This window comes from Daphnia pulicaria, chromosome 10 (genome assembly GCF_021234035.1).
Source record: "Daphnia pulicaria isolate SC F1-1A chromosome 10, SC_F0-13Bv2, whole genome shotgun sequence".
Taxonomy (NCBI): Eukaryota; Metazoa; Arthropoda; class Branchiopoda; order Diplostraca; family Daphniidae; genus Daphnia; species Daphnia pulicaria.
Genome location: NC_060922.1, coordinates 2,252,237 through 2,274,129, shown reverse-complemented (window position 1 = coordinate 2,274,129; position 21,893 = coordinate 2,252,237). Strand labels below are relative to the sequence as shown.

General features: G+C 40.4%; 3 protein-coding genes and 3 long non-coding RNA genes across 9 annotated transcripts; 5 read left to right on the top strand and 1 right to left on the bottom strand.

Moving 5' to 3' along the window:
• The first annotated feature begins 1,770 nt into the window (after positions 1-1,770).
• LOC124313990 (FYVE and coiled-coil domain-containing protein 1-like) lies at positions 1,771-7,009 on the top strand. Of its 2 annotated transcripts, none has more exons than XM_046778923.1 (5): positions 1,771-1,943; positions 3,942-5,237; positions 5,310-6,185; positions 6,248-6,456; positions 6,523-7,009. In XM_046778923.1, the coding sequence occupies exons 2-5, from the start codon at positions 3,948-3,950 to the stop codon at positions 6,836-6,838; spliced, it is 2,691 nt and encodes an 896-aa protein (XP_046634879.1). In that variant the 5' UTR covers positions 1,771-1,943; positions 3,942-3,947; the 3' UTR covers positions 6,839-7,009. The 2 variants fall into 2 exon arrangements, with proteins under 2 accessions (XP_046634879.1, XP_046634877.1); XM_046778921.1 differs by lacking the exon at positions 1,771-1,943 and adding an exon at positions 3,574-3,875.
• Positions 7,007-8,420, bottom strand: LOC124314207 (neuferricin-like). The gene is made up of 4 exons (XM_046779344.1): positions 7,881-8,420; positions 7,661-7,801; positions 7,413-7,599; positions 7,007-7,346 (listed from the first exon to the last, which is right to left on the bottom strand). Exons 1-4 carry the CDS (start codon positions 8,257-8,259, stop codon positions 7,181-7,183), a joined length of 873 nt encoding a protein of 290 aa, XP_046635300.1. The 5' UTR covers positions 8,260-8,420; the 3' UTR covers positions 7,007-7,180.
• Positions 8,421-8,451: 31 nt separating this feature from the next.
• Positions 8,452-13,541, top strand: LOC124313972 (inhibitor of Bruton tyrosine kinase-like). Its single transcript, XM_046778886.1, has 14 exons — positions 8,452-9,268; positions 9,341-9,651; positions 9,721-9,753; positions 9,828-10,037; positions 10,100-10,230; positions 10,291-10,381; positions 10,452-10,516; positions 10,579-10,867; positions 10,925-11,458; positions 11,533-11,730; positions 11,789-12,105; positions 12,173-12,512; positions 12,574-13,209; positions 13,287-13,541. Exons 1-14 carry the CDS (start codon positions 8,809-8,811, stop codon positions 13,473-13,475), a joined length of 3,804 nt encoding a protein of 1,267 aa, XP_046634842.1. The 5' UTR covers positions 8,452-8,808; the 3' UTR covers positions 13,476-13,541.
• Positions 13,542-14,210: 669 nt separating this feature from the next.
• LOC124314368 lies at positions 14,211-14,716 on the top strand. Its single transcript, XR_006911196.1, has 3 exons — positions 14,211-14,277; positions 14,439-14,466; positions 14,644-14,716. It is a non-coding gene; the product is annotated as an uncharacterized LOC124314368 (long non-coding RNA).
• Positions 14,717-14,787: 71 nt separating this feature from the next.
• LOC124314338 lies at positions 14,788-17,779 on the top strand. 2 transcript variants are annotated; one of them, XR_006911160.1, is made up of 5 exons: positions 14,788-15,373; positions 15,443-15,604; positions 15,865-16,003; positions 16,097-16,220; positions 17,402-17,779. It is a non-coding gene; the product is annotated as an uncharacterized LOC124314338 (long non-coding RNA). The 2 variants fall into 2 exon arrangements; XR_006911159.1 differs by lacking the exon at positions 17,402-17,779 and having other exon boundaries at positions 16,097-16,882.
• Positions 17,780-19,935: 2,156 nt separating this feature from the next.
• Positions 19,936-21,642, top strand: LOC124314306. 2 transcript variants are annotated; one of them, XR_006911101.1, is made up of 5 exons: positions 19,936-20,048; positions 20,113-20,332; positions 20,398-20,495; positions 20,563-20,789; positions 21,603-21,642. It is a non-coding gene; the product is annotated as an uncharacterized LOC124314306 (long non-coding RNA). The 2 variants fall into 2 exon arrangements; XR_006911100.1 differs by lacking the exon at positions 21,603-21,642 and adding an exon at positions 20,879-21,066.
• Positions 21,643-21,893: the final 251 nt, after the last annotated feature.

Genomic DNA, 21,893 nt, shown 5'->3' with positions numbered 1-21,893 from the left:
TGTTGCGGTGCTGAAATCGTTCCGAACAAGTTACAAGTTTAAATTTAGTAAAATTGTCCCTGTTTTGTTTTGTTTTTGGGTTGTTGTTTTGTTTTGTTTATTTCCTTTTCTTTTCCTGATCTTTCGATGATGATGATGATAGATGCTGTTGTGGCTTTGAAATTATAATAAAAATTCATCCAGTAAAAAGAAAAGAAAAAAAGGAAAAATGATTGAAGGAGAATCGTGTGGTTGAGTGTGGTGCAGCATCCATCACTTTCCACAATCATCTCGAGACCTCAATTACGGTTACCTGATGACTTGGATTGACTCAGACCAAAAGGATGAAGCCAGAGACTAGATGATTGTACACGCGAGAAGAAATCGAGCTGGGAGAAAACACAGCTCAGAGTCTATCTGATGTTACGACCGAAATTGAGGGCAGGAAACGACGACAATGGTGGATTCAAAGCCGAAAAAGAAAAATGGCGAAACTTGTATTTAAACGGGGAAAGGAAAAAAAAATAAAATAACACGTTCGTATGTATACACATAGAAGCGCAAGCATCAAGACTATAAGCTTTTGGCTTCTGGCGTAACTAATAACATCGGTCGCCCTGGAATTATAACGGTTCCGCGAAGTAGTGCGGTTTTTCTTCATTCCCTGAGCTCTTGTGTGTATGCTGTAGCCAACAACCATTTCTACTGGAGCAGACTTCACGGCCTGCTGGTCATCACGCTTTTTCATTGACAGAACAAAATGTAAGTTAACAATTTATATATCCAACCGAATAAACAACATTGGGCGATATCTAAAAAAAAAACCCAATTCAGTCCGTCAACACCTTTACACGTGTCTCTCCAGACAACCTCATTAAATTAATGCATTATTAGAATGAAAAGTTTATTTTTAAAACATGATTTTCGTTTTTTTTTTCTTTTTTTAACCCTCGTCAGACACGCAGAGCCATGTGACAAAAAACAAAATACAAGTTTCCTGTTTTTGGGTGCGTTTCCCGAGAGTCTCTCTCTCCCCCCCTGAAGCCAAAGACGTTAGATGAGCTAAAGCAATTACTGCCGGTTCCTACAGCTGTTTCCAAAATGTGTATATATGTGCGGAGGCCATGGTCGTTGACATGATTAACTCTCACAAGTCGACCGACCCAACTGTTTTCTTTAGCTGAGAGCAAATGGCTGCTCTCTTATCACCGGTTTTCTCTCCACCTACATATAGTATATCTCGCGTCTGCTGTGCTGTCTTATTATTACACCCTTTTAGCCTTTTGCCGCGGAGCTCCTCTATGCAGTAGCAGCTCTCTATTTCTTCAGCAACCGATGGTAAGAAAAAAGGGAAATATATAAATCGATATGTCCCCGAGGAACAGCATGTGTAGGCAGCTCAAAATGGAGCTTGCGCGAACCACAAATTGTGGTCCCATTCCCCTGACCGGCCGACGAAACAAAAAAGTTTCAAATAAATAACAAACTATAAACACAAAAAGGAACAACAACATAAGAGAATGGAAGTGAAAGCTTCGGCCGGAACAATCGACGGTTTATTATTGGAATTTTTGTGGACCGGCACTCGGCGGAAATCGTGTAATGACTAGGGTTGGCTATTGTTTACGTAATATAATAACTGGGTGAAGGAACTCACAATACAACACCCGTTTTCTGTGGCGCGGCCTTTATCCATTCCAACAACCCGATATGCGCAGCGAGAGGCAAATTTCGGGGTTGCCGAATCCCATCGACTAAGCTCCTCCCCCATGCAGCCAAGGACTCCCCCCCGCAGCCGCTGATGGCGGCCACAACAAACTGAAAAACCGACCCGTTCTGACGTTTCCCTGCACACACAGTCTCCCGACTTGTTTAACGAAACATGTTACAACTTCCTTGAATCTGTACAGCCGCCGACCGAGGGAAAAACACCACAATTCAAACAACTCAACTTGCCAAAACAAGTAAGTGACTGTCATCATTTCTTCGCGTTCCAAGTTGAAATCCAAAGTTTTCTCCCCCGGTATACTAGTTTTCTTTGAGTGTGGGGGGGAAAAACGACAGATGTCGGCCAACACACAGATCTTTCGAGTCTGCTGGATGCGCACTCCATGCATAGCATTTCTCCCCCCCCCCCTCGCTAGTCCCCATTGACTATAGTGTTTACATTCATATATTCACATCATCTTTTTTTTTCCCAACAATGTCGTATAACAGAATGCTGCAGTTAAATATTTAAAAAGGCGCGTGTGCAGGTCGTAATCAAGTTAAAGCTCAGACTGAAGCCTTACGTTGAACTTCTTTGTCGTATGTTTAATGCGTCTGTGAGCATGTTGGATACACGAGGATCGTGTTGCAGGCATCGACTTTGCATAAACATCCAATTACCTGCATCGTTCACGATTCGATGACTAGGCAAAGATTTAGACGAAGCTCCAACATTATGGGATTTAGTATTTTAACTTTTTTCTTTTCGACCAACAGGGAGAGAGAGCAAGAGGCAAAGGGCGTTCATACGGTTCCCCCTTCTTGTTCCCCCCTTTGTGCGACTGGTATCCGGTTATTTTTAATGGCTGCCCATTGGGGTTGAGTTCTTCTTCCTATGTGTGTTCCTATGGTATACGGGAAAGAAGAAGAAGAAAAAAAAAGAAAATTCTGTTTGTACAGCTGTTATCCGATTTCCACGCAACGGGATACGTACCGTAGATAGCTCAAATCGCTTCTCCCGTAGCGAATTATCCTTCACGCTCCCGCACTCTCACATATACTATAAGACATCATTGTATCATATATACATTCTGTTACATCCGAGAAACAAATCAGCTGTAACCTAAAACGTCAAGTTTATCTAAGACGAGTGAGCATGTATTATACTGGCTTTGGGGTTTCGAAACAACAACAATCGGTTCGTTTACCCGCAGCGAGAAATACGCGTAAAATCACCGTGGAAATCAACTGTCTACTATAGTCGTCCTTCCCATGACCTGATTGTTTGTCTTTCCATTTCACTTTTATTTTATCCTTCTCTCCAACCCGGTGGTTTTGACAGAAATCGATGTCCCTTTCCCCTTTTGTGTGGATGTGATGCGAATATTTCCCCTGAGCTATCTGAACCATCGTTCAGCAGTCCGGATCGGTCGGCAGTCACGCCACCACCATTTCTAAAAGAAAAAGAACAAAATCTGAACGCTATAGATACCAAACAAAAGACACTGCTGACAGTGAACGTTATTATACCTCACGTCCTTGGAAGAGAAAAGTTTTTGATAACAAATGGGAATCGGAAAGGGGCGAAAAGGAAATCATTACGAGGTGAAGTTTTTTCGGAAAAAAAGAAAACGAGTGAAGTAGGGGGTTGTCTATTTCCCACGTTATGTTTGGTTCTATACGCAGCACGCCTCCCGGCTGCGGATGTTGTTGCGTCGTCTGTTTTTAAAAATAAAAGGGAAACAACAAAAAATGTGTGTGCGGCCGCGCTCGTGATTATAGTTGCGGTACTCTTTTCTCTTTGTCTCTTTCGTACTGGTCACAAATTGAGATTTCATAGTGAGATTTTATCGTTTACGAAACGGCGATAATATTTCCCGTATTTTTCTAGCCTCAGGCAGTTTATTCTTGCGTGACTCGGGGCGGATGGCGTTAGTATTTTGTTTTTTGCTATCCACCATGCGGCCATTGTCGATTCGAAAGAATACAATAAAAATATACACAACCAGCACGCCGAACACACTAGCCATACATACAGACGGGATCATTGAGCAGCAGGAGAATTTTGTGTGTAAATTTGATATCACGCTCTAGGTTCTCAACTCACGCAATTCGTTACTCACGATCTCAACCTTGCCCCCAAAAATGACTTCATGACTATGGTTGTGTCGGCTTGTTTTACGCGAATAGTAACGAAAACCCACAACCTTTTCTCGTGCTTCCTTTGATAACATCTTTTTTTTGCTGTATTGCAGGCAATAATGATGGAACCCACCATAGCCATGTCACCCCACAGAGAGCATGTTCATAGGCTGCCAAGTTTGAACAATCTTCTGGAATCGGAGGTCATCTTGGGTGACGATGAAGGGTCTTCCTGTGATGGGGAGGACAGTGAAATGCACTCCGCTTTGGAGGATCTCAGTGAGACCAACACTGCTGATCTCAAATTCCACGACTGTAGCCTGACTTCCAGCATTGCTGATTCTGCCGTCTTGATTGAGCCAGATGTCCAGCCAGATATGAGCAGGCTCTCTCTGTCACAATCGTATTATAAACCAGAGGAAGAAATGAGCAGACTTTCTCTTTCTCAATCGTACTACAAACCTGATGAGCCTTCCATTACTAGAAGTATGTTGCCAAGAAGCAGCAGCACTCTGTCCAGCCGGACATCTTCCAGCTCCAGATCCAGGGATCAACAGAGGCTAATGGCACCTCGTTCAAGCTACACTGATAACACGAGCTCTAGCAAAGGTCGATATTCTTCGCCTTCCCCGTTTGCCACCCGGCGAACTGTGTCTGTATCAGGCCCACATAGCCAACCTACTACTCCATCAACGATACGAAAACCACCATCTTGTTCTCCTTCTTCTTCACGACCCGCAGTCCCGCCTAAGCCGATTGGACTGACCCGTCAACCCTCCACTCTCAAGGCAAAAACACCAGAAAGTCCCATGACTCCCAGACGCAGTAGTAGCGTCATTTCTACCAGCACCAATTCTCCGGCAGCAAAGTCGTTTCTAGCTTCTGGTAAACAGCCTTCCGTCATCCGATCCAATAAGCCAGTGACGCCCACCAAACCATCGACGCCCCCTAAGCGACCGGACGAAAGATTCGCCACTCTTGGTCGTCGGCCCAAACTCAGTTCGCCAGTTATATCGATGTCGATGAGTGGTGGTACTTCCATGGAAATCACAGCTGCAGCTCGCGAGACAAAAGCCACAGCAGACAAATTTGCCACTTTGCCTCGCCGAAAACCGACCAAGGATCGACCTTGTCTTCCAAAACCGGTACGAGAACCCGAACCAGTTTCCAGCATTCGAATGGACGGTGGAGCTACTCTGCCACGACCCATGAAGAAGTTGAGCAGCCCAACTTTGCCGGGCCCAATTATGAAACCGCGTACAGTAATTTACATGGAGAAATCTGCTCAGACTGAAATGTCTCATAAAGATGTTCGAGAGGGGCAAGAAGCTTGCCATAAACTTCGAAGCTTATCGTGGCAGCAGCAGAACAATGAGGAAGCTCGTCAACTGGAACGAATGCTCATGCAGGTATTTATTGTACACTATGCGGTCTAAAAAAACGAATTCACTAAATAAAACTTTTTGTTTATTCAATTTCAGAGCAAAGATGAAGCTGAATTGCTTCAACAAGAGTTGGACGAAGAACGGGAAGAGCGACAGATTGTCCAACGGGAATTGGAAAAAACCACTCAACGCGTAGCGGCTATGCTGGATTCTATGGAAGGTGTCGAGCGAGAATTTCACACTCGCGGTGACTCGCTTATTCATCTGGAGACCAATCTGCAGACTTCGTCGCAAACCATTTCGGTTTTACAAGAACAGTTGGAGGCGCAGGATGCAGCGCTGATCGCCCAACGTTTGGAACTCGACAGAAGCCTTCAAGCTGAAAAAGCACTCTTGCAACAGATCCAGGAAAGCGAATCAGAGAACCGTGAGATGATGGATTTCTTGCAAGCAGAAAAACTCGCCTTGCACGAAGCCGTTCGTGACTCTGAATCCGAAATGGGCTTGCTGAAATCCCAACTTGCCGACGCCCAACGACTCTTGTTGCTTAAAGAAGAAGAGTGCCAACATCTTGTTCGGTTAGCAGAGCAAAGACGACATGAACTTGCTGCTCTGCAAGCCGAATTGAAAGGAGCTGAAGGACGTACGGGCTCTGTTCTGCTGGCCCAAGGAGCTCAGCTTTCGGCAGCAGCTTTAGATCTAGTTAAGCTGCACTCACGCATGGACGGACTTCTTCAAATAATTTTGCAAAGTCACACCTTACCCCGTGCTGAACTAGAAGCATTAGTCTTCCCTAATGAGACTTTTAAGGAAGAGAGTTCAAATATTTCCGCTGAGCTGCCGAATCTGATCGAATTCTCGACAATGTCAGCTGATCTAGAAAATGATACTAATGAAACTGAAACTGACAATTCTCAAATGCCTGAACAAACACAGCCGATTCAGCGGCTTGTCGGAAGCACCAGCCTACAGGTATAGCTTAGAAAGATGCTGTTGTTGGAGAAATTTGTATTTACTTTTATACATTGCATTAGGATCTGAGTGACGCCATCAATCTCACTCGTCGTCGTCCACCTGAAGGCCGCGAAGAACCCAACCCAGTAATAGATGAAGAGTTGCGCTTAGCCGCCTCCCTGGTCGACCAAATCGAAGAAACCGATCATGTTCTGTCGAAGCTGTTGCGAGTTCTGCGGCGTTTGATTCTGGATAAAGATTCTACCATGCATCAACTAAATGACGAAAGGTAACAAACTTGTTTCATTTGTTTCTGTTATAAAAAATTTGTGAACCATAAAACATTTCTCTACAGAGAGCAACTATTGGCAAGCCTTAACGCTCAGACTGTAGCTTTGCTCGAAGCCAAGGAAGAACTAAACAAACTACGGAAGGCAGGAGAAGAAGCTGAGCCGTTAACTATGGAAAAAGTCGTTGACTTAGGTTCCTACCGCTGGAATGATCTCTCTGCCCGGTTGGACGCTCAAGTGTGCTGGTCAAAATCCGTCTCGAAAGTGTTGGAAACGTTGCCAATCGATGTTTTACACGCCCACCCAGCTCTGCAGCACCTTTTACAGAATTTGGTTTCCAACGTAGACGAACACGATCCTAACGCAAATGGTTCCGGCTAAACATTTCCTAATCAACATCCAAGTATTATGAAAAAAAAGCTCTTTTTTATTATTTCTTTTTCTAATTTTCCTTTCGCCAAGTAATAACTGACCGTTAAGGTTCAACAACAAAAGATGTATCTTTTTATGTTTTACATTTTGATGACTTGAAAAATAGAACGTGTGTGGTTATTTTTTGGTCCAATACCTTTTTTTTTCTCTTCTAATCTACGCTATAAATCCCGCTGACATCCCATAAAAACAATAAATCGGTTGCACATACAAAAAAGGACAGCAACTGAAGGCGACACTAGTTAAAAGAACAAAACAAAATATAGTGAAATTTAAACAATATAAGAACGATCATTTTGGGAGCATGCACGAAGTTGCATCTTTTGGACAGTTTGGATATTCTTTAAGCAACGAATCATTCAGATCAGCCTCTTGAGCACAGGCACAACGAATATTTTTGGAATCGGCTGAGTAGAGAGAGCGAGGAAATCCTACCCAGTCCCTTTTGATTCCACCGCTAAACAAGACAAAAGGGTATCAGTTAATCACACACGTTCATGCATAAGACACGAAGTATTTTTACCTCTTTGTCGAACACCACACGCGAGATCCTTCTTCTGGCTTGTATTCAATATTGCACATAGGAAACTTCTCTTTGAACAAGTCTTCATCTTCTTTGTGACTAGAGGCCTCTTTTATCCACTGTTGAGCATCATGATAATATTCAGTTGTTTTCCCATCAGCATCAAAGAATAATCCCTGAAGTTTACCTGAAGATGGAAAATATTACATAAACATGATAACAACAAAACTTTTGGACTAATTACTTACCAATATATTCATAATCTTTTGTGTAGAAATCCAACCAATCTCTAAGTCCTATATAATCTTGGCTTCCTAATCCAGTTATATCATCAATGAGTCCTTCTGGTTTAAAATCTCCAGTCACAAATGCTCGGGAACCATCAACTCCTAAAAAAAAATATTCAACAGTTATTATCGAAATAATAATACACAAGAGTACTAAATACATTTCATGTATAATACTTACCACTAAAAAAAGCATAACCCCCTCCAGGTCCGTAAAAATCTCTTCCTCTGGTGACGTCAAATACTCTACCCATAATGGCAAGGTAAATGTCACCCCCATTTTCTCCCTTGTAGTTCGCTAACTCTTCTTTTGTGAAGACACGTGTGGGCTCAACAGGTGCTGATGTTGGTTCTTTAAGTTGAGCATGATCAGAATGATCAGTTGCAGTAGTAGACCCTTTAGAACCATGGAACCATTTGAAGAAAGATACTAATGCAGGAAATTTTGCCGCAACATCGTGGAGATATTTGGTATTATTATGCAAAACATTTGGTTGAAACCAAGCGATCACAGATGCAAGGAGAAGTACGGCTAAGGATAACTTCAGTAGCTTGTTCATCGTGGTTAGTTCCAATTCAGACTGCGTCTCGTTACTTATCTGACTTAAACCCTGATACTAGCACGAGGCTAGATAATTCCGCTATCCACTTATCGGCCGCAGGCAATTGATAACAAAATAGAAAATACTGATATGTTTTGACGTCTCTGTTGTCTGCTGTTGTGACTTGTGAGTGGTGGGTGTCAAAAATTACGAATTGTAGTAGCTCGCACAAGTGACTACAGATGGCAGTGAAACCTTGTAAACAAAGAGTTCCGTCATCATATTTGGGAGAATTTTCGTCAAGTGAACACGAATAGTCAACAGTCTTAAGTCTCAACATCATCAAGATTGATCAAGATTCTAAAAACAAGCATTATATAGAGGCATACCCAGTTGTGAATATTAAGTAAAAAAAATTGTTTCAAAAAGTGACAGCCTATCCATTTCCCAAAGGTTAATTTCCTAAACTGAATTTCATGTCTGACTAAAGGGCTATTCATTTAAACATTATTCTATTGTTGAGATATATAGCATATAACATATATTTGATCATCAACAGCATCAAACATGTGGGAAAAATGCACAGCAAAATGTTCTTCAAGAAAACATGCAGATAGCATATTTTCAGTTTTCATCGCTGCTGGTGATGAATTTGAGGATATGGTTATGAAACTTTTACCAACCTGCTGTAACATAGCCAGCAATAAAGACTCATCAGGAAGAACTGCTTTACAAGTTGCAGCTTCACTTGGGAAAATGAAAATTCTGCATTGGCTATTTTCTCATGATGTCTATGTCAATGCTAAAGATGAAGAGTCTGGGTACTCTGCCTTACATAGAACTTTTTATTATGGGCAATTACAAGCTGCAAGAGCTTTGCTGCACAATAATGCTGGCTTATTTCATCCATTAGATAATGACTATATGTCTCCATTTGACCATTTAATTCAAGACAGATCCGATTTGAATAAACTTGATGCTAATCTCCCATCTCAAGTACATGTGTGGGGATCAAACTCAAATTTTGGTAAGATGCAAATTTTGTGTTCATTGTTCATTGTTGTTTGTTCATGTTCATTTTCCTATTCTTTTTCTACAGGACTTGGAAAGCAACAAAGTCCAGAATTACCAGAATTATTGGATGTGTTTCCTAAAGGAAGTGGTGGCATTAAGAAGGTGGTTATGAACAAATTCCACTCAGTGTTTCTGACATTATCAGGCCAAGCTTTTTCCTGTGGAATTGGCCAAGGAGGCAAACTAGGACTTGGTTCAGAAGCCACTGTTATAATTCCGCAGAAAATCAGCATAGATGCTGAAAACTCTTCAAATAGCAAAGTGAAAAAGTCTGCAGTTATCCTGGAGGCGGTTTTGGGAACATATCATACAATCCTTTTAACTGAAGGTGGAAATGTAAGTTGGTTGTTTATACATTATTTACGAAAATGGCATTTATTTATCAAATATTTTTCAATCTACAAGGTTTTGTCCTTTGGCAGCAACATGTATCATCAAGTAAGTTTTACGAAATTTCAGTTATAAACATCATATAAATACGTTAACTTATCCATTTATTTTGCCTCCTTCAGCTAGGCCACAATCCTCCTCCGAATCAACTAGTCGCCCCTAAAGTTATTACCCGTTTTGAAGACAAAAGCAAAGGAGTCATTATCAAGGGTATTTCTGCAAGCCGCTTTCATTCGGTGTTTTGGTGTCAACGCAATGTGTACACTTGTGGGCTTAACGCTGGAGCGCTTGGGCATATCAAAGGGGATAAAACCATCATTACGCCTAAACGAGTATACATTCATTTCAAATATCTGCTTGAGTTGTGAAATGGAATTAATTGCATTTAATTCAGGTTCCACTCTTATCTGAAGAAAATTACACAATCACTCACGTAGCAGCATCTGATGGTGCAACTGCAATCGCCACAGAAGGAGGAAACGTCTTTGTGTTGCATGAGTTTCAATGTCGCAAAATCGCTTCAAAGTACTTTTACAATTAATTTCGGTGACGTTCATATATCCAAACAAGGATTTTTCCCCTTAGGCAGTATGATTTATTGAAAATAGTCATGGAAGGAGGTAAATTGGATTTTTCTCAAGAAGATTTGGCAGCTGATACGAGCGTTCCATTTCAGGTAAAATTGCCATATTAGTTTTCGGCATATTTATACAACTTTAAATTGATTCCATTTTGAACGCGTTCAGGTTCTTCTTTTAACGAAGAGTGGAAAAATATATATCTGGTCACAAACACATCCGGTGCTTACAAAGTATGTGAAAGATGTTGAAGTAATAATTTCGCTGATTAATTTGCTCGTCGCAAAATTTTTAGATGTGCTTTTCGCGGTAGCCCGTTTTGCATTATAAAGGATGTTTCCCTTTGCAAAAATGCCATTGTACTTGTCAACATAGAAGGTGGAGCTTTTGTTGGTACGATTGGGAAAACGTTCGTTAGCAAACGCAAAACAGAAGCTCATTGTGCTACTCAAGAAAATGTCTCACGAATGGAGCTTCCTAAGCAGGAACATTTGGTTCGAATTCAAATTCAGAGAATACCTGGAGTTTATCGTGCGACAAGTATTGTGTGTGATCCAGCTGGTAAAAACTTTGCTGTAATTCAGGTAAGTGACTTGAATATTTTCTTCTTTCTTGCACTTAATTTCCGAGTTTTTTCTTAGGTTCTTCCAAGCGCTGAAAATAAAGATGCTCAGATTTGCATTACTCCTTCCCAATTGCAAACGGATTTGAAACAACTTCTTCAGGATGCTGATCCTTATGATCTAACACATGATATCGTTTTTCTTGTGGGATCAAAAACGTTTGCTGCGCATCGTTTTGTTTTGTCGGCAAGTTGCAACGCTTTCTACCAGAATGTCTGTGCTTCATCATTATCTTTTAAAAATGATAACAAAACTGTCCACATCACCGACGTCCCAGCAGAAGTTTTTGAATTAATATTGGAATTTATATACACTGGCACTTGTGCCATCTTCGAAACTGAAGCCGTCAGGTGGAATCTAAAGTTACCTTTGGAGGAACCTTTGGATAAGGACAACTATGCGGAAGATCTTCCTAGCGCCGTAGAGCTGAAAAGAGTAAAAGGCGAGGAATGGAAGTCAAATGAACGAGATGGATTGTCACGTGTCCTTCGAATGGTACAATTTTATGCAAAAAATGTAGGACTTCGAAAACTGGCGGAAATATTGGACAAGGTAATAATTATTTCTCTTTAAACATTTCAGTCTCAGTTTTATTGCGTATCTCAAATACTTGCATTTTAATTTAGGCCCATATTGCAAATACTGGTTTGATTCGCAATGATCGCTTACACCTTCAACCGAAACAATGGAGTCGGTTTTCCGGAGACGATTTCTATGATACTAAGATTGTTAGTAACGACGGTAAAGAGTTTGATGCACATCGTGCTGTTTTGATTGCCCGGTCGGATTATTTCCGAAGTATGTTCAGCTACGCCTGGATTGAGGTGAATAACTTATCGACATTGTAATTCGAATTTTTTTTTAAATTTTCTTCCTTTGTAGAGCGTAGTTTCGAAAAAGATCCCTCTTCCTATTCATTCATTGGTTCTCGAAGTTATTTTAGACTACTTTTACGAAGATAAAGCTTCAAAGGTGGAAAAATCGGAAGATGTGGAATGGATAAGCAATTGCTTGGTATCGGCCGATCTCCTTCTGATTCCTCGTTTGGTATCAATATGCGAATCAGCACTTGTTGGATTACTTTCAATAAAGAACGTTGGGAAAGTTCTTGATTTTGCAGCAGAGTATAACGCTACTCAGCTGAAAATTTCATGCATGCATTTTGTATGTTGCAATCTACCAGCCGTGATTGAACTGAGGTATCTTTACGTTTTATGTTAACATGTAATATACTAAATTATGCGTGTTTTATATTTGGATCCATAGAGTATGGAATTGCCTTAGTGAAGAAGTCATGAAGGAACTAACACATTTCTACCAACAGTTCATTCCTAGAATTAGTCGACTTCCAACGCCATCCAAACACCTCACTTCTGACGATTTGGATATTTTCACGATCACTGAATCACTCGAAGACGTCAATTTAACTTCCGTTAATCGAGAACGAGATGTCAAAAGAAAAAAAACGAGGAGAAAATCGGGGAAAAAAGGGAGCGAATTCAAACATCCTCATCAGTTGCAAAGTGAACCTTGTTCACCGTTAACAAGTGATGTAAACCCGAATATCGAAAATACGGTATGCTTGAAAAAAGAAGTTTGGTCAAAGGTAAGTAAATATATAATATAAGAACTTTCGTGGCAAGCCTAAAATAAGAATGTTAATTTAGGTCGACAAACCAAAGAAACGGACCAAGTCTCTAAGCTTCGAAACTCCAGCTAAAGAATTGAATCCCAATTCTTCTCCTTCCAAAGCTCAAATTCAAGATAACAATAAAGTTTTTCTGGGTGTTCGTTCTAAGGAGACTGATAGCAATATCAGCGCTAGCTCACCTGTCAATGAACACGATGAAACTCCTGCAAAACATAACAGTCTGACACTGTTTGAAGTGGCAACGATCTTCCAGGCGACCAACTCACCAGAAAATGAGAAATGCAAAAAATTTCGAAAACTTTCACAAAAGCAAAGAAAATTTAAAGAAAACAACGCCGTGATAGCTACTCCGAATACTTCTTCATTAGCTTGGAAGACTACTTTTTCAGAACCGCAATGTGCCGATCGGATAACTGTTCCCTTGGATCCCATGGACCAATCCATCATATGTCGTGATGATCCCATTAATAGCCCCGGTAAGAGTAAAGTACACTCTGTTTGGGGAAGTCCGGATAAAACCAAAGATACATCGAAAGCTCAAATTTCTGAAAGTGAAGAAAAATTCGTGCCCCTGCAACGTATTATTGCGAAAGAGAGAATTGAACGAAAAAATTTTATCAAAATCAGTACAAAGCCGCTAAAACTAACTTTGGTAAGTAAATTGAATTCTTCATATTACTCGTAAATATTTGCGTTAATTTTTATACGAGGTATTTCGTTTATATGAAGATCGAAGAGAAGGCCATTGAAGATTTGACAAAATTCTACGGCATTGACCATATTGATGACGAATTTATTTTGGTGGAAAGAGTTTTACCATTAGCAGCAGCTGTCCCTATCTGGTCCGGAGGAAAAGTTAGTCCGTTAAAGTCTAAAAACAAATTGAGAAGTTTTTCCATGTCTGATAGTGGAATTTGATGTTTTTTTTTTAATTTGTTGTTTTGTAAATTGTATGGGATTATTGAAGACGAATATGGAAACATTTCCGTAATTTTATTTGTATTCACTATTCAGTAGTATAATTTTCAGTGTGGGTAACGTAGAATATAAAGTATGAATAAGGTGAATAAGCAAGTATGTACAAGCAGAGATAATTATCTATTACTCTGGTATAAGTAATTCAGTATGGATAACGGAGTGGCAGGCCAGCAGCGGATTGCAGAGGCAGAGGCAGGGGTATGGAGAGATGGATTCCAGTCTCCATGTTAGATTTCTCATAACGGGGGGCTCCGCTCATTTTACTAAAAGGTTGTACCTAGTCTGTGCTGGCGCGCCAGAACGCTACGTCTATCTAAAAAGGCCTGGCGTGCCAGTACGTCAAGTAGGGATCTTCGTTAATTTTAAACGGTACGTTCCGCTTTTTGAGCTATTCTTATAGACTACCATGATGTCAAAGAGGGGGGGGGACCCAATGGTGTAGTAGAGAGCTAGTCGCTTCAGAGTCGCTTCTGTCCGGCGTCCGCTGTGACACATCTGTAGTCACTCACCACGGTATTATGCCCAGATACCCGACAATTCCTAAGTTAAGGCCCTTTTTGGCTTCTTCCTTTTTGCGAGTCGCAAACGAACTGTGTGACTTATACGTTTCCTTTTTCTAACGCTAGATGGCTTTGTTAATTTTTTATCTGTCAAGGTCAAATTAGTCATTTTCAGTTAACAGTTACTTGCAGTCTTCAGACTCTTCACATCCCTGTGAACATTTATCGACAGTTATTAATTGGTAATTTTGGTGATAACTGACTAACTAACTGTCTGCTTTATAATAAGCAGACAAATAACTTATTAAATGCACATGCATGATTGCATAATGTGTAGCATATTTGTTTGCTTTTTTTTGTTTAGAATCTTTTCCTAATTCTACTCCGATTCATTTATTTACAGATTATTTAGACTTCAGTCAGTATATAAGGTACAAAATTACATTTAACCAATCATCACTTTCACAGTTTGCTCTCTGAACATTGGCTGTCTTCAGCGTAGATCAGAAGTGGAAATCAGGGGAAGACATAAGACTGCATATCACAAGAACCCAAACCAAACACGATTGATTATATTAATGTTCATGTTTTTTTAATTTTTGATTCAGGATCTGTTTATTTGTTCACTGGAAAGCATTGAAGGAAACATCTTCCAAGTCCAGAGATAAATGGGAAAAAGTTACCAAGGCAAGTTAGTCCTTCCCCTGAACCAATTCATCCTGATTGGAACTCTATTATATCTTTTTGCAGCTCAAAAATTTCTGCAAAATGGTTCAACTCTAATGGAAGTCAAATCAATGGCAGCAGTTTATACCAAGCGAGATTATGTCAAGTTGTCCCCACAGCAGATGGTGTCTGACTGAACACAGTTCTGGAAAAAATGGCCAAGGAAGATATAATTATTTGTGTTGAAGCAGCAGCCAAGTCAACCCTAAATGACACCAAAGGACAAATCAATGTGGAACTTGAAATTGAGCTTCAGGGAACTGAAGCCAGACAGGCTTACGCAGACATTTTTCTAGTCTTAATTGCCTTAGGGCAATTAGACACAACACTTTGTGACTGGAGTTTTCATTTGTGTGGTGGCATCATCTTCCCCTTGCCTAAAGCTGACGTTGTCATCCTCAGCGAAGAGAATTTCGAGTTGAATAAAGACCAACGACTCCTCACTGAACTGGCTGGAATGGAAAGTGAGTGATGAATATCATCTTGCCATTTTAACACCTGAACCATGAACATCTGGAATTGGAACTGGAACCTTAACCTGACCCTGGAAAAAAGCTGTCAAATCCTACCTAAAATCTACTTTACCGTACATCAAGAAAACGCAATTAAAATGTAAATTTAATTGCATTTGCACGATGAAGTAATTAATTTCAATCAAGTTTGTCCACTATTTTATTTCAGAGCTGCCGTTTGGATAAGGAAACCGTGGCCCAGCGGTTTCTTGTCATCGAGGAATCCTCGGTCACGTCGGTCTGTATTCTTTAACGACAAGCACTGCCACGAGAGTTAATCCCAGGCCCGCCAACTCATCTACTTGGCGAGTAAAGACTACAGAAACAAGGTGTAAGAAGCCCTCCTCTGAAACAAAAATGGAAGTAAAAATTTGTCTGCTCAGTTTCCTTCGATGTTGAATCAGTAGCTCCACTCAGCTTTGCATTGGAAATAAGTCACCTACTTTCAAGGGAGTCTATTGATCAAAATTTGAGCGAATTTTCTTGATGTACTTTGTGATCAGTAGAGCTGATGAAAGGTCTCAATTCAAATGACCATTGAAAAAGTGAATCCAACTAAATAACAAACCTCATGATGATCATTTATAACAGGCTGATGGACCAATGGAGTGAAGAATGTGATCGACTAGCTGTAACAGCATCCGACGGATCAATTTTACCAGTCTCCTAGACCAGATACAAATTTGTAACTGCGCACCACCTTCATCTTTTGTCATCAGTAATTGCACAGGTACTCGTGTCAAACTTCAAATTTTTTCTATGATTGGTGTTTGATCTTAGTTTTATTTCATATGTAACGTTGTCGCGTTGGATGTCGTCACAGCTTAGGTCGACTGATTCCCGTGCGTTCAGGGGTATCCAAAGTCCAAACCATCAACAACTGAGCACGTCCTGTGGCACCTCTTCGGTTCTCCTTCGAGACGGGGACGAGACTACTGGATTTGCAGGTTAGGTTTTCTCAACGTTCATCGCTTTCTATTTCGCACTCCCTTGTCACACTTTTGACTCCCTTTGTCACAACATTTATTTTTCTAGTGGTTGCGTATTCCATCGCTGTCTCTTTGCTTTTCTTCAATGAGCAGCAATCTCTCCTACTCCTACTTAGCTTTTTAACAGGAAGATGTAGCGCTTGTAGGATGTAGGAATGTTTGCTAGTAATCGTTTATTCACGGGGTATTATGTAAACATTCTCCGGCTGTTGTTGGCGACTGGGTTTGGGAACTTATTTAGAAAGTTGTCTAACTTGTATTCTTGCATCACCAGAAGTCCTCGAGGAACGATTCTCTTTTTGTTTTTAAAGCGATCGAATTTAATCTGCTTAATTGAACCGGTTGAACTTGGGGTTTACGTTTATTGTGCTCACCATTTGTGAGTTAACCAAGCCAATTAAAAATTGCGTGCGCTTTTATAAAAATGAGTGAAGATTATTCGAAATCAAGTTGGTAGAACGCAGAACACGGTAGATTTCAGAATTATCTTTTCATTTGCTAACGATCAGTTCAACGTCCGCGAAACCTGTACCCACCGTTTTCATTTAGTATTTTGTGTACTCTTGTATATCATTGCAGGAAATCGATTTTTTTTTTGAACAAAGTGTAATCAAATTTCTGAATAAAAAAAATCTTTACTTTTAGTAAAGCCTTTACTTATAGTCGGATGATGATCTTACGTACATCATCTGGATTATCCGTATTCCCTTAGTTGAGAAATAGATTCGCCCTCCAGCTTAGTCGGAGCCCTTTTGACTCGGTGACGGAATCGGGACAGAATCCAAACGATGAACTCCACAATCAATCAACTTCAACGTAGGGCGCAGTTGGCACTATTTTTCAAAAGGAAACATTTCCAATGCCGAATGTATAGTTTGGGATGTTATATGATTGAAGTGGTTTGATGGATTTGGTTGGATTTTTTACCAGAACCCTTTTGATTAGTTATTAAAGGGATAACATCCTCTTTTGAAAGAAACATAATTCTCGTAGTTTTCGAAAGGTTTTTGTATTTTTGTTTGTTTGTTTGTTTTTATAAAATGAACATTGAAATTTTAAAGACAAGATATTGAACGGAAGTAGACTACAAACGTCAAAATAAGCAATTAGCTGATGACCTGCTTACTCATTCTTTTCAGTGCCTTTCTGCACGCTGCTCCAATGGCGGAAGGCGGAGATCTTTTGAGCCACAGGGAATTGTGCCGTATCCACTTACCTCCTTGTGGCGGCTTACCTGTCGTCGCAACGAAAGGTAAGCGGTGGCGGAAAACGAACTGAGAGGCAGGCAAAGGTGTCTGGTATGCCTTTGTTCTTTCAATGAGTAATAGGTCAAGCTTCGCCTGCACACGGGCGGCAGCGGGGGTGCAATCGATCGCTGTAAGCAAAAACACAAAGTCAGTTAGATAGGTGGGCCAGTTGTTGATAATATTATTGTTCTGGTCGTGACTAATGGCGTGCCTACCATTCATTGCTTTTTCCAGTCGGTCTCTCAATTCCTCTTGGTCGTTGGTTCCGTGGGGCACCATGAAATTTTCTGGGCAGTAGTTGTCAAGCAGTAAATTTGTGTCGGAATAAGCGTCCATATTTGATCTCCAGTCGTCTCGGAGGCGATTCTCCTTTATAAATTTGTTTAGGGATGGCCCTAATTCCTCGACGACGATATCAAATAGGTGATGGTTGAGGCTTATTGCTGCCGCTTCCTTGGTCTTGGTCCATTTCCGTGTTAGCTCAGAGGCCAGACTCTGAAAGATGATGTATGGAGGCACGGTGAAGGCCTTCTTGCCGGACTGCGACGGGTTGTTTAAAAGATTTAAAGTCTGACGGAATCTGGTGGCCAGTGAGTGGGCCCCTATCATGATAGCCACTTCAATCCAAGCGAGCAAGAAGGATCGAAACTCCCTCAAGATAGCCGGTAAATTGCCGTGGCAAATTTTGTTGCGCGCATAAACAGCCGTCAGAAGAGTTTTTGTGTCTATGTCAATTCGATTTGAAGTCAACGAAATAAAGGTTGGAATTCTTTTGTTGTATTCAATCAAAGTTTTGAGCATTGTGGACGTGTCTTCGTCTTCGCGTGGTGCCAATCCCCATGAAGTGAGAAACTCTTTGATTGAACCCCTCAGTAATATCAAATATCTGTGCAAATGCTTGGACATGTAAATCGCCTGTTGTTCTTCCTGATGACTCAATCGGTTGTTAGCTAATTTTTGCAAACGCTGGGGATTCCTTCTTCGGGCTTTATTTTCCCTCTTTTTTCTCAGTTGAGCTTCTGTAGCCATATTAAAAGAGTTTTTAATCTCTAGGATTGCAAATTCTGACTCAACTGGTTAAATTTTCTGAGCATTAATCGAAACTGAACATGCCACGCAATAAATTGCATCGAATAGCATAAATTCCGGGGGTTGATTAAGGTCTCGCTCGCTCTCCTACTTTTTTTTTTAGTTGACTGCTTTACTAATTCAAAATGATGGGTTAATGAAATAATTACTAAATCTACCTCGACTCTATAGTTTAGATTTGTTTCGGGTAAACTTGAATTACTGCTAATGAAATGGCTTAAAAAGGTCTGCAATTAATAGGCTACATCAAAATTAAAAACAGCACGATTTAAAAAAAAATCAAACTGTTTTAGGGTGCAAACCCGGAAACGCTTCTTGATACACAATAAGTTTCCCCCAAAAACCTTCACGCTCTACTACATGTTTTAAATGTGATTCTTTTTTAAATGGTTGCTCGTTCTAAGAAAATCGCAGACGAAGCTGCATCATAATCAATAATCATGGCCCTTTTTTTACGACGTGTGCTAAAATTTTACCAGTATCTTTTAATCATCGCTACATCAGATTCCATGTCTGGTGATCATCCACTGAAATTTAAAAACATTTCCTTTTTCAATTATTATTAGGGGAAAGTGGGTGAAGTGGTTAAGTCGTCACTTAGAAATAGGTGCATCCAGAGACTAGGGACTAGGGTTCGAACCCCCTAGTGAGCATTGTTGGTTATTCATACACCCGCCAACCCGCTCTGGCGCCACTGTGGCGTCACATGTAAAATTAGGCTATGTTCATATAATGTGGGAAGCGATTATGTAGCATCAACTGTTTCAACAAATTGCCACAACCAAGGCAGACCATCGCCGGTACTGCTTGCAGACTGTTGCGTACGGGCATACTTGGGGCAGTTTAAACTATGGGTCCCTAGCAGGGGTTAAGGGATTGTTGCACTTAAAACTTAAAAGAGTCTCTTGGGGTTGGGTTGAGATTTCCTTACGTGTACCGCGCATAGTTAGGCTGTTAAAAAATGTGGCAAGTAACATCACGTTGATGGTATCAAGTCATCTCACCACCGGGTCTATCGGCCGACCCGTGATGCCTAGTAGAGGCCGTATGAGCATACATACAAAATGACAGTACGAGACGCCGAGTTTTTTTGTTTTTATTATTTATTCTGATGCCACCATAGTTGAAGTCACCAGTACTTAATTTAACGTTTAATCTATGTAAATGCGATTTGATTTCATATGAAACTTGGTTGGGATTTCCCTTTTCATGTTGGTGGGATATAAGAAATCACAGGAATATAAGTATTAATTAGCATCCAATTGTTTCGCCAATTTTGCCTCGTTTCACGATGCAAAAACAAGGGTGACACTAGCGACATCTGTATTTTTAATAATATTGCAACCAACTTACGATTTAAAACTCATTACCAGATGTCGCTAGTGTCACCCTTGTTGTTTTGCATCGTCATCGTCAACATTCTTATACCAAATTGAACTTCGTAACTTGTGTAGGTTATCTTTACCTAATTTCCTTATTTTTATACTGTACCAACTTATTTCTTCAAATTCTAGATGCATACTGTCAGTCATTCCAAAAAGTTGACTTAGCGCTCAGTCACTTTCCATCCAATAGACCCATCATGTTGTCAAATCCTAAAACTAATGTGTGAAGCTCACATATCGTGGAATACAAATGTGTGGAGACAAGGTATTTCCCCATTACTGCTACCACACCAACCACACCAAACCATCCGCCTTACTAAATTCAGCACCATTCACCCACATGATAAAGGTAAGCATCAATATAACCTATTGCCACGCTACTGCAATACTTCATTACACTTTCTTTAACATCAGGAAATTTACCTCAACCTAAGGAGTAAGGCTGTTGGTTGCTGTGATTTCCATTTTTACGGTTTTTTATCATGAAAACTTCAGTGTGCTTGTTAGTATAGGTAAAGATTGAAATGCTTTATTAACTGTTATATTTTCAATTCATTAATGCAATACATTTTTTTACAGAGCACATAATAGATCCTTAAGCCAATGCTGACCTTTGCCCATGAAGGAAGAGGGACATCCAGCAACGTTCTGCTCCATCCTTATCTTCCCGACGTACACTCATCTAGCTTCACTGCTTTTGCTGCTACAACTTGTCTTATTACTTCACCGACGAGTTGGAACACTTCAGTGGTTGCTACCCTTTGCTGTTACACACCTGGAGTTACTCACCACGGGATTATGCCCAGGTACCCTACAACTGACTTACTTTCGTAGATTATCTACTAATAATCTAGTTGCGTTCAACTCTGTGTCTGTGTATCAATTCCAAAATCAGGCCCTTCTTGCGCGCAAACAAAATTTTACTTGAACGTTTCTTTTTTCTAACGCTAGATGGCTTTTTGAAAATTTGCAGGTGTCAAAACCGTCAGTTTCAGTTATTTTGCACATCTTTTTGAACATTTATTGTCAGTTATTTTGTTGAAATATTTAGTGATAACTAACGATAACTATTCCCCCAACAAAGCTCACTTGGTAGATTTTTAAAAATGTGTTTTTTTTTCTACTTCCGGTTTTCTCATTTCTGTCAGTAGTTTAGTAAATATTGATCTGACGCACAAAAGAACCACATATTCGTGATCCTCGTAAAATTTGTGATAAAGTTCATGTTCTGTTTTTTACTTTCGCGTACTTCCGGTTTCGAGAATTTTCCTGAACTATAGTTCAGGAAAATTCTCGATTTTGGCCAAATTTTGGAGTTCGTTTAAATCACACCTAATCGACCCCAAATTTTATGGGGATCACGAATATGTGGTTTAATTTGACGACAGCTCAATGGTTGAGGCGCTGTGGTTACTTCCGGTATACTTCCGGAATTTTTTTTTAAGACTAGCAAGTGAGCTTTGTTCTGTTTACAGTTCTCAACATTGCAAGCTTGATTTAAACTTTCAAAAATTGCATATTTAAATCATTGAGCTAAAAAACCTGATTATTGTTTCTTTCTGTATTATGTAAGTTTTATTGGCATGTCAGTAAATAAGAATTGTTTTCTCTTTATTCAGGTAATACAGAGGAAATTTCGAGAAGATGGACACCATAACGTCGCCGGTATCTCCAAAATGTCAGCGCGGATCATCATTTGTTGTTGGTAATATGTGTTCGTTAACCCGTTGTCTGCCACGCCTTTGTTCTCCCCTAGCTCCTTAGCACGGGCCGCGTTGTTCGGCCTCGTGGTTTTCATGCCACGGGGTCGGAAAGTCGCCAAGCCCAAAATTTGCCGCAAGGCAAGCCTGTTAGGCAATGCACCATATGGACTTCCCCCTTGTCGATACGGTGATGGATTGTCCTGTCAC

Bases quoted from the DNA above. Each gene is read 5' to 3' on its own strand.
- LOC124313990 (XM_046778921.1), top strand. From the start codon at position 3,840: ATGACTATGGTTGTGTCGGCTTGTTTTACGCGAATA. The intron at 5,238-5,309 runs GTATTTATTGTA...ATTCAATTTCAG, and splicing joins TGGAACGAATGCTCATGCAG to AGCAAAGATGAAGCTGAATT. The intron at 6,457-6,522 runs GTAACAAACTTG...ATTTCTCTACAG, and splicing joins CATCAACTAAATGACGAAAG to AGAGCAACTATTGGCAAGCC.
- LOC124314207 (XM_046779344.1), bottom strand. From the start codon at position 8,259: ATGAACAAGCTACTGAAGTTATCCTTAGCCGTACTTCTCCTTGCATCT. The intron at 7,600-7,660 runs GTAAGTAATTAG...TTCCATCTTCAG, and splicing joins AAAAGATTATGAATATATTG to GTAAACTTCAGGGATTATTC. The intron at 7,347-7,412 runs GTAAAAATACTT...TGTCTTGTTTAG, and splicing joins GTGTGGTGTTCGACAAAGAG to CGGTGGAATCAAAAGGGACT.
- LOC124313972 (XM_046778886.1), top strand. From the start codon at position 8,809: ATGTGGGAAAAATGCACAGCAAAATGTTCTTCAAGAAAACATGCAGAT. The intron at 11,459-11,532 runs GTAATAATTATT...ATTTTAATTTAG, and splicing joins TGGCGGAAATATTGGACAAG to GCCCATATTGCAAATACTGG. The intron at 12,513-12,573 runs GTAAGTAAATAT...ATGTTAATTTAG, and splicing joins AAAAAGAAGTTTGGTCAAAG to GTCGACAAACCAAAGAAACG.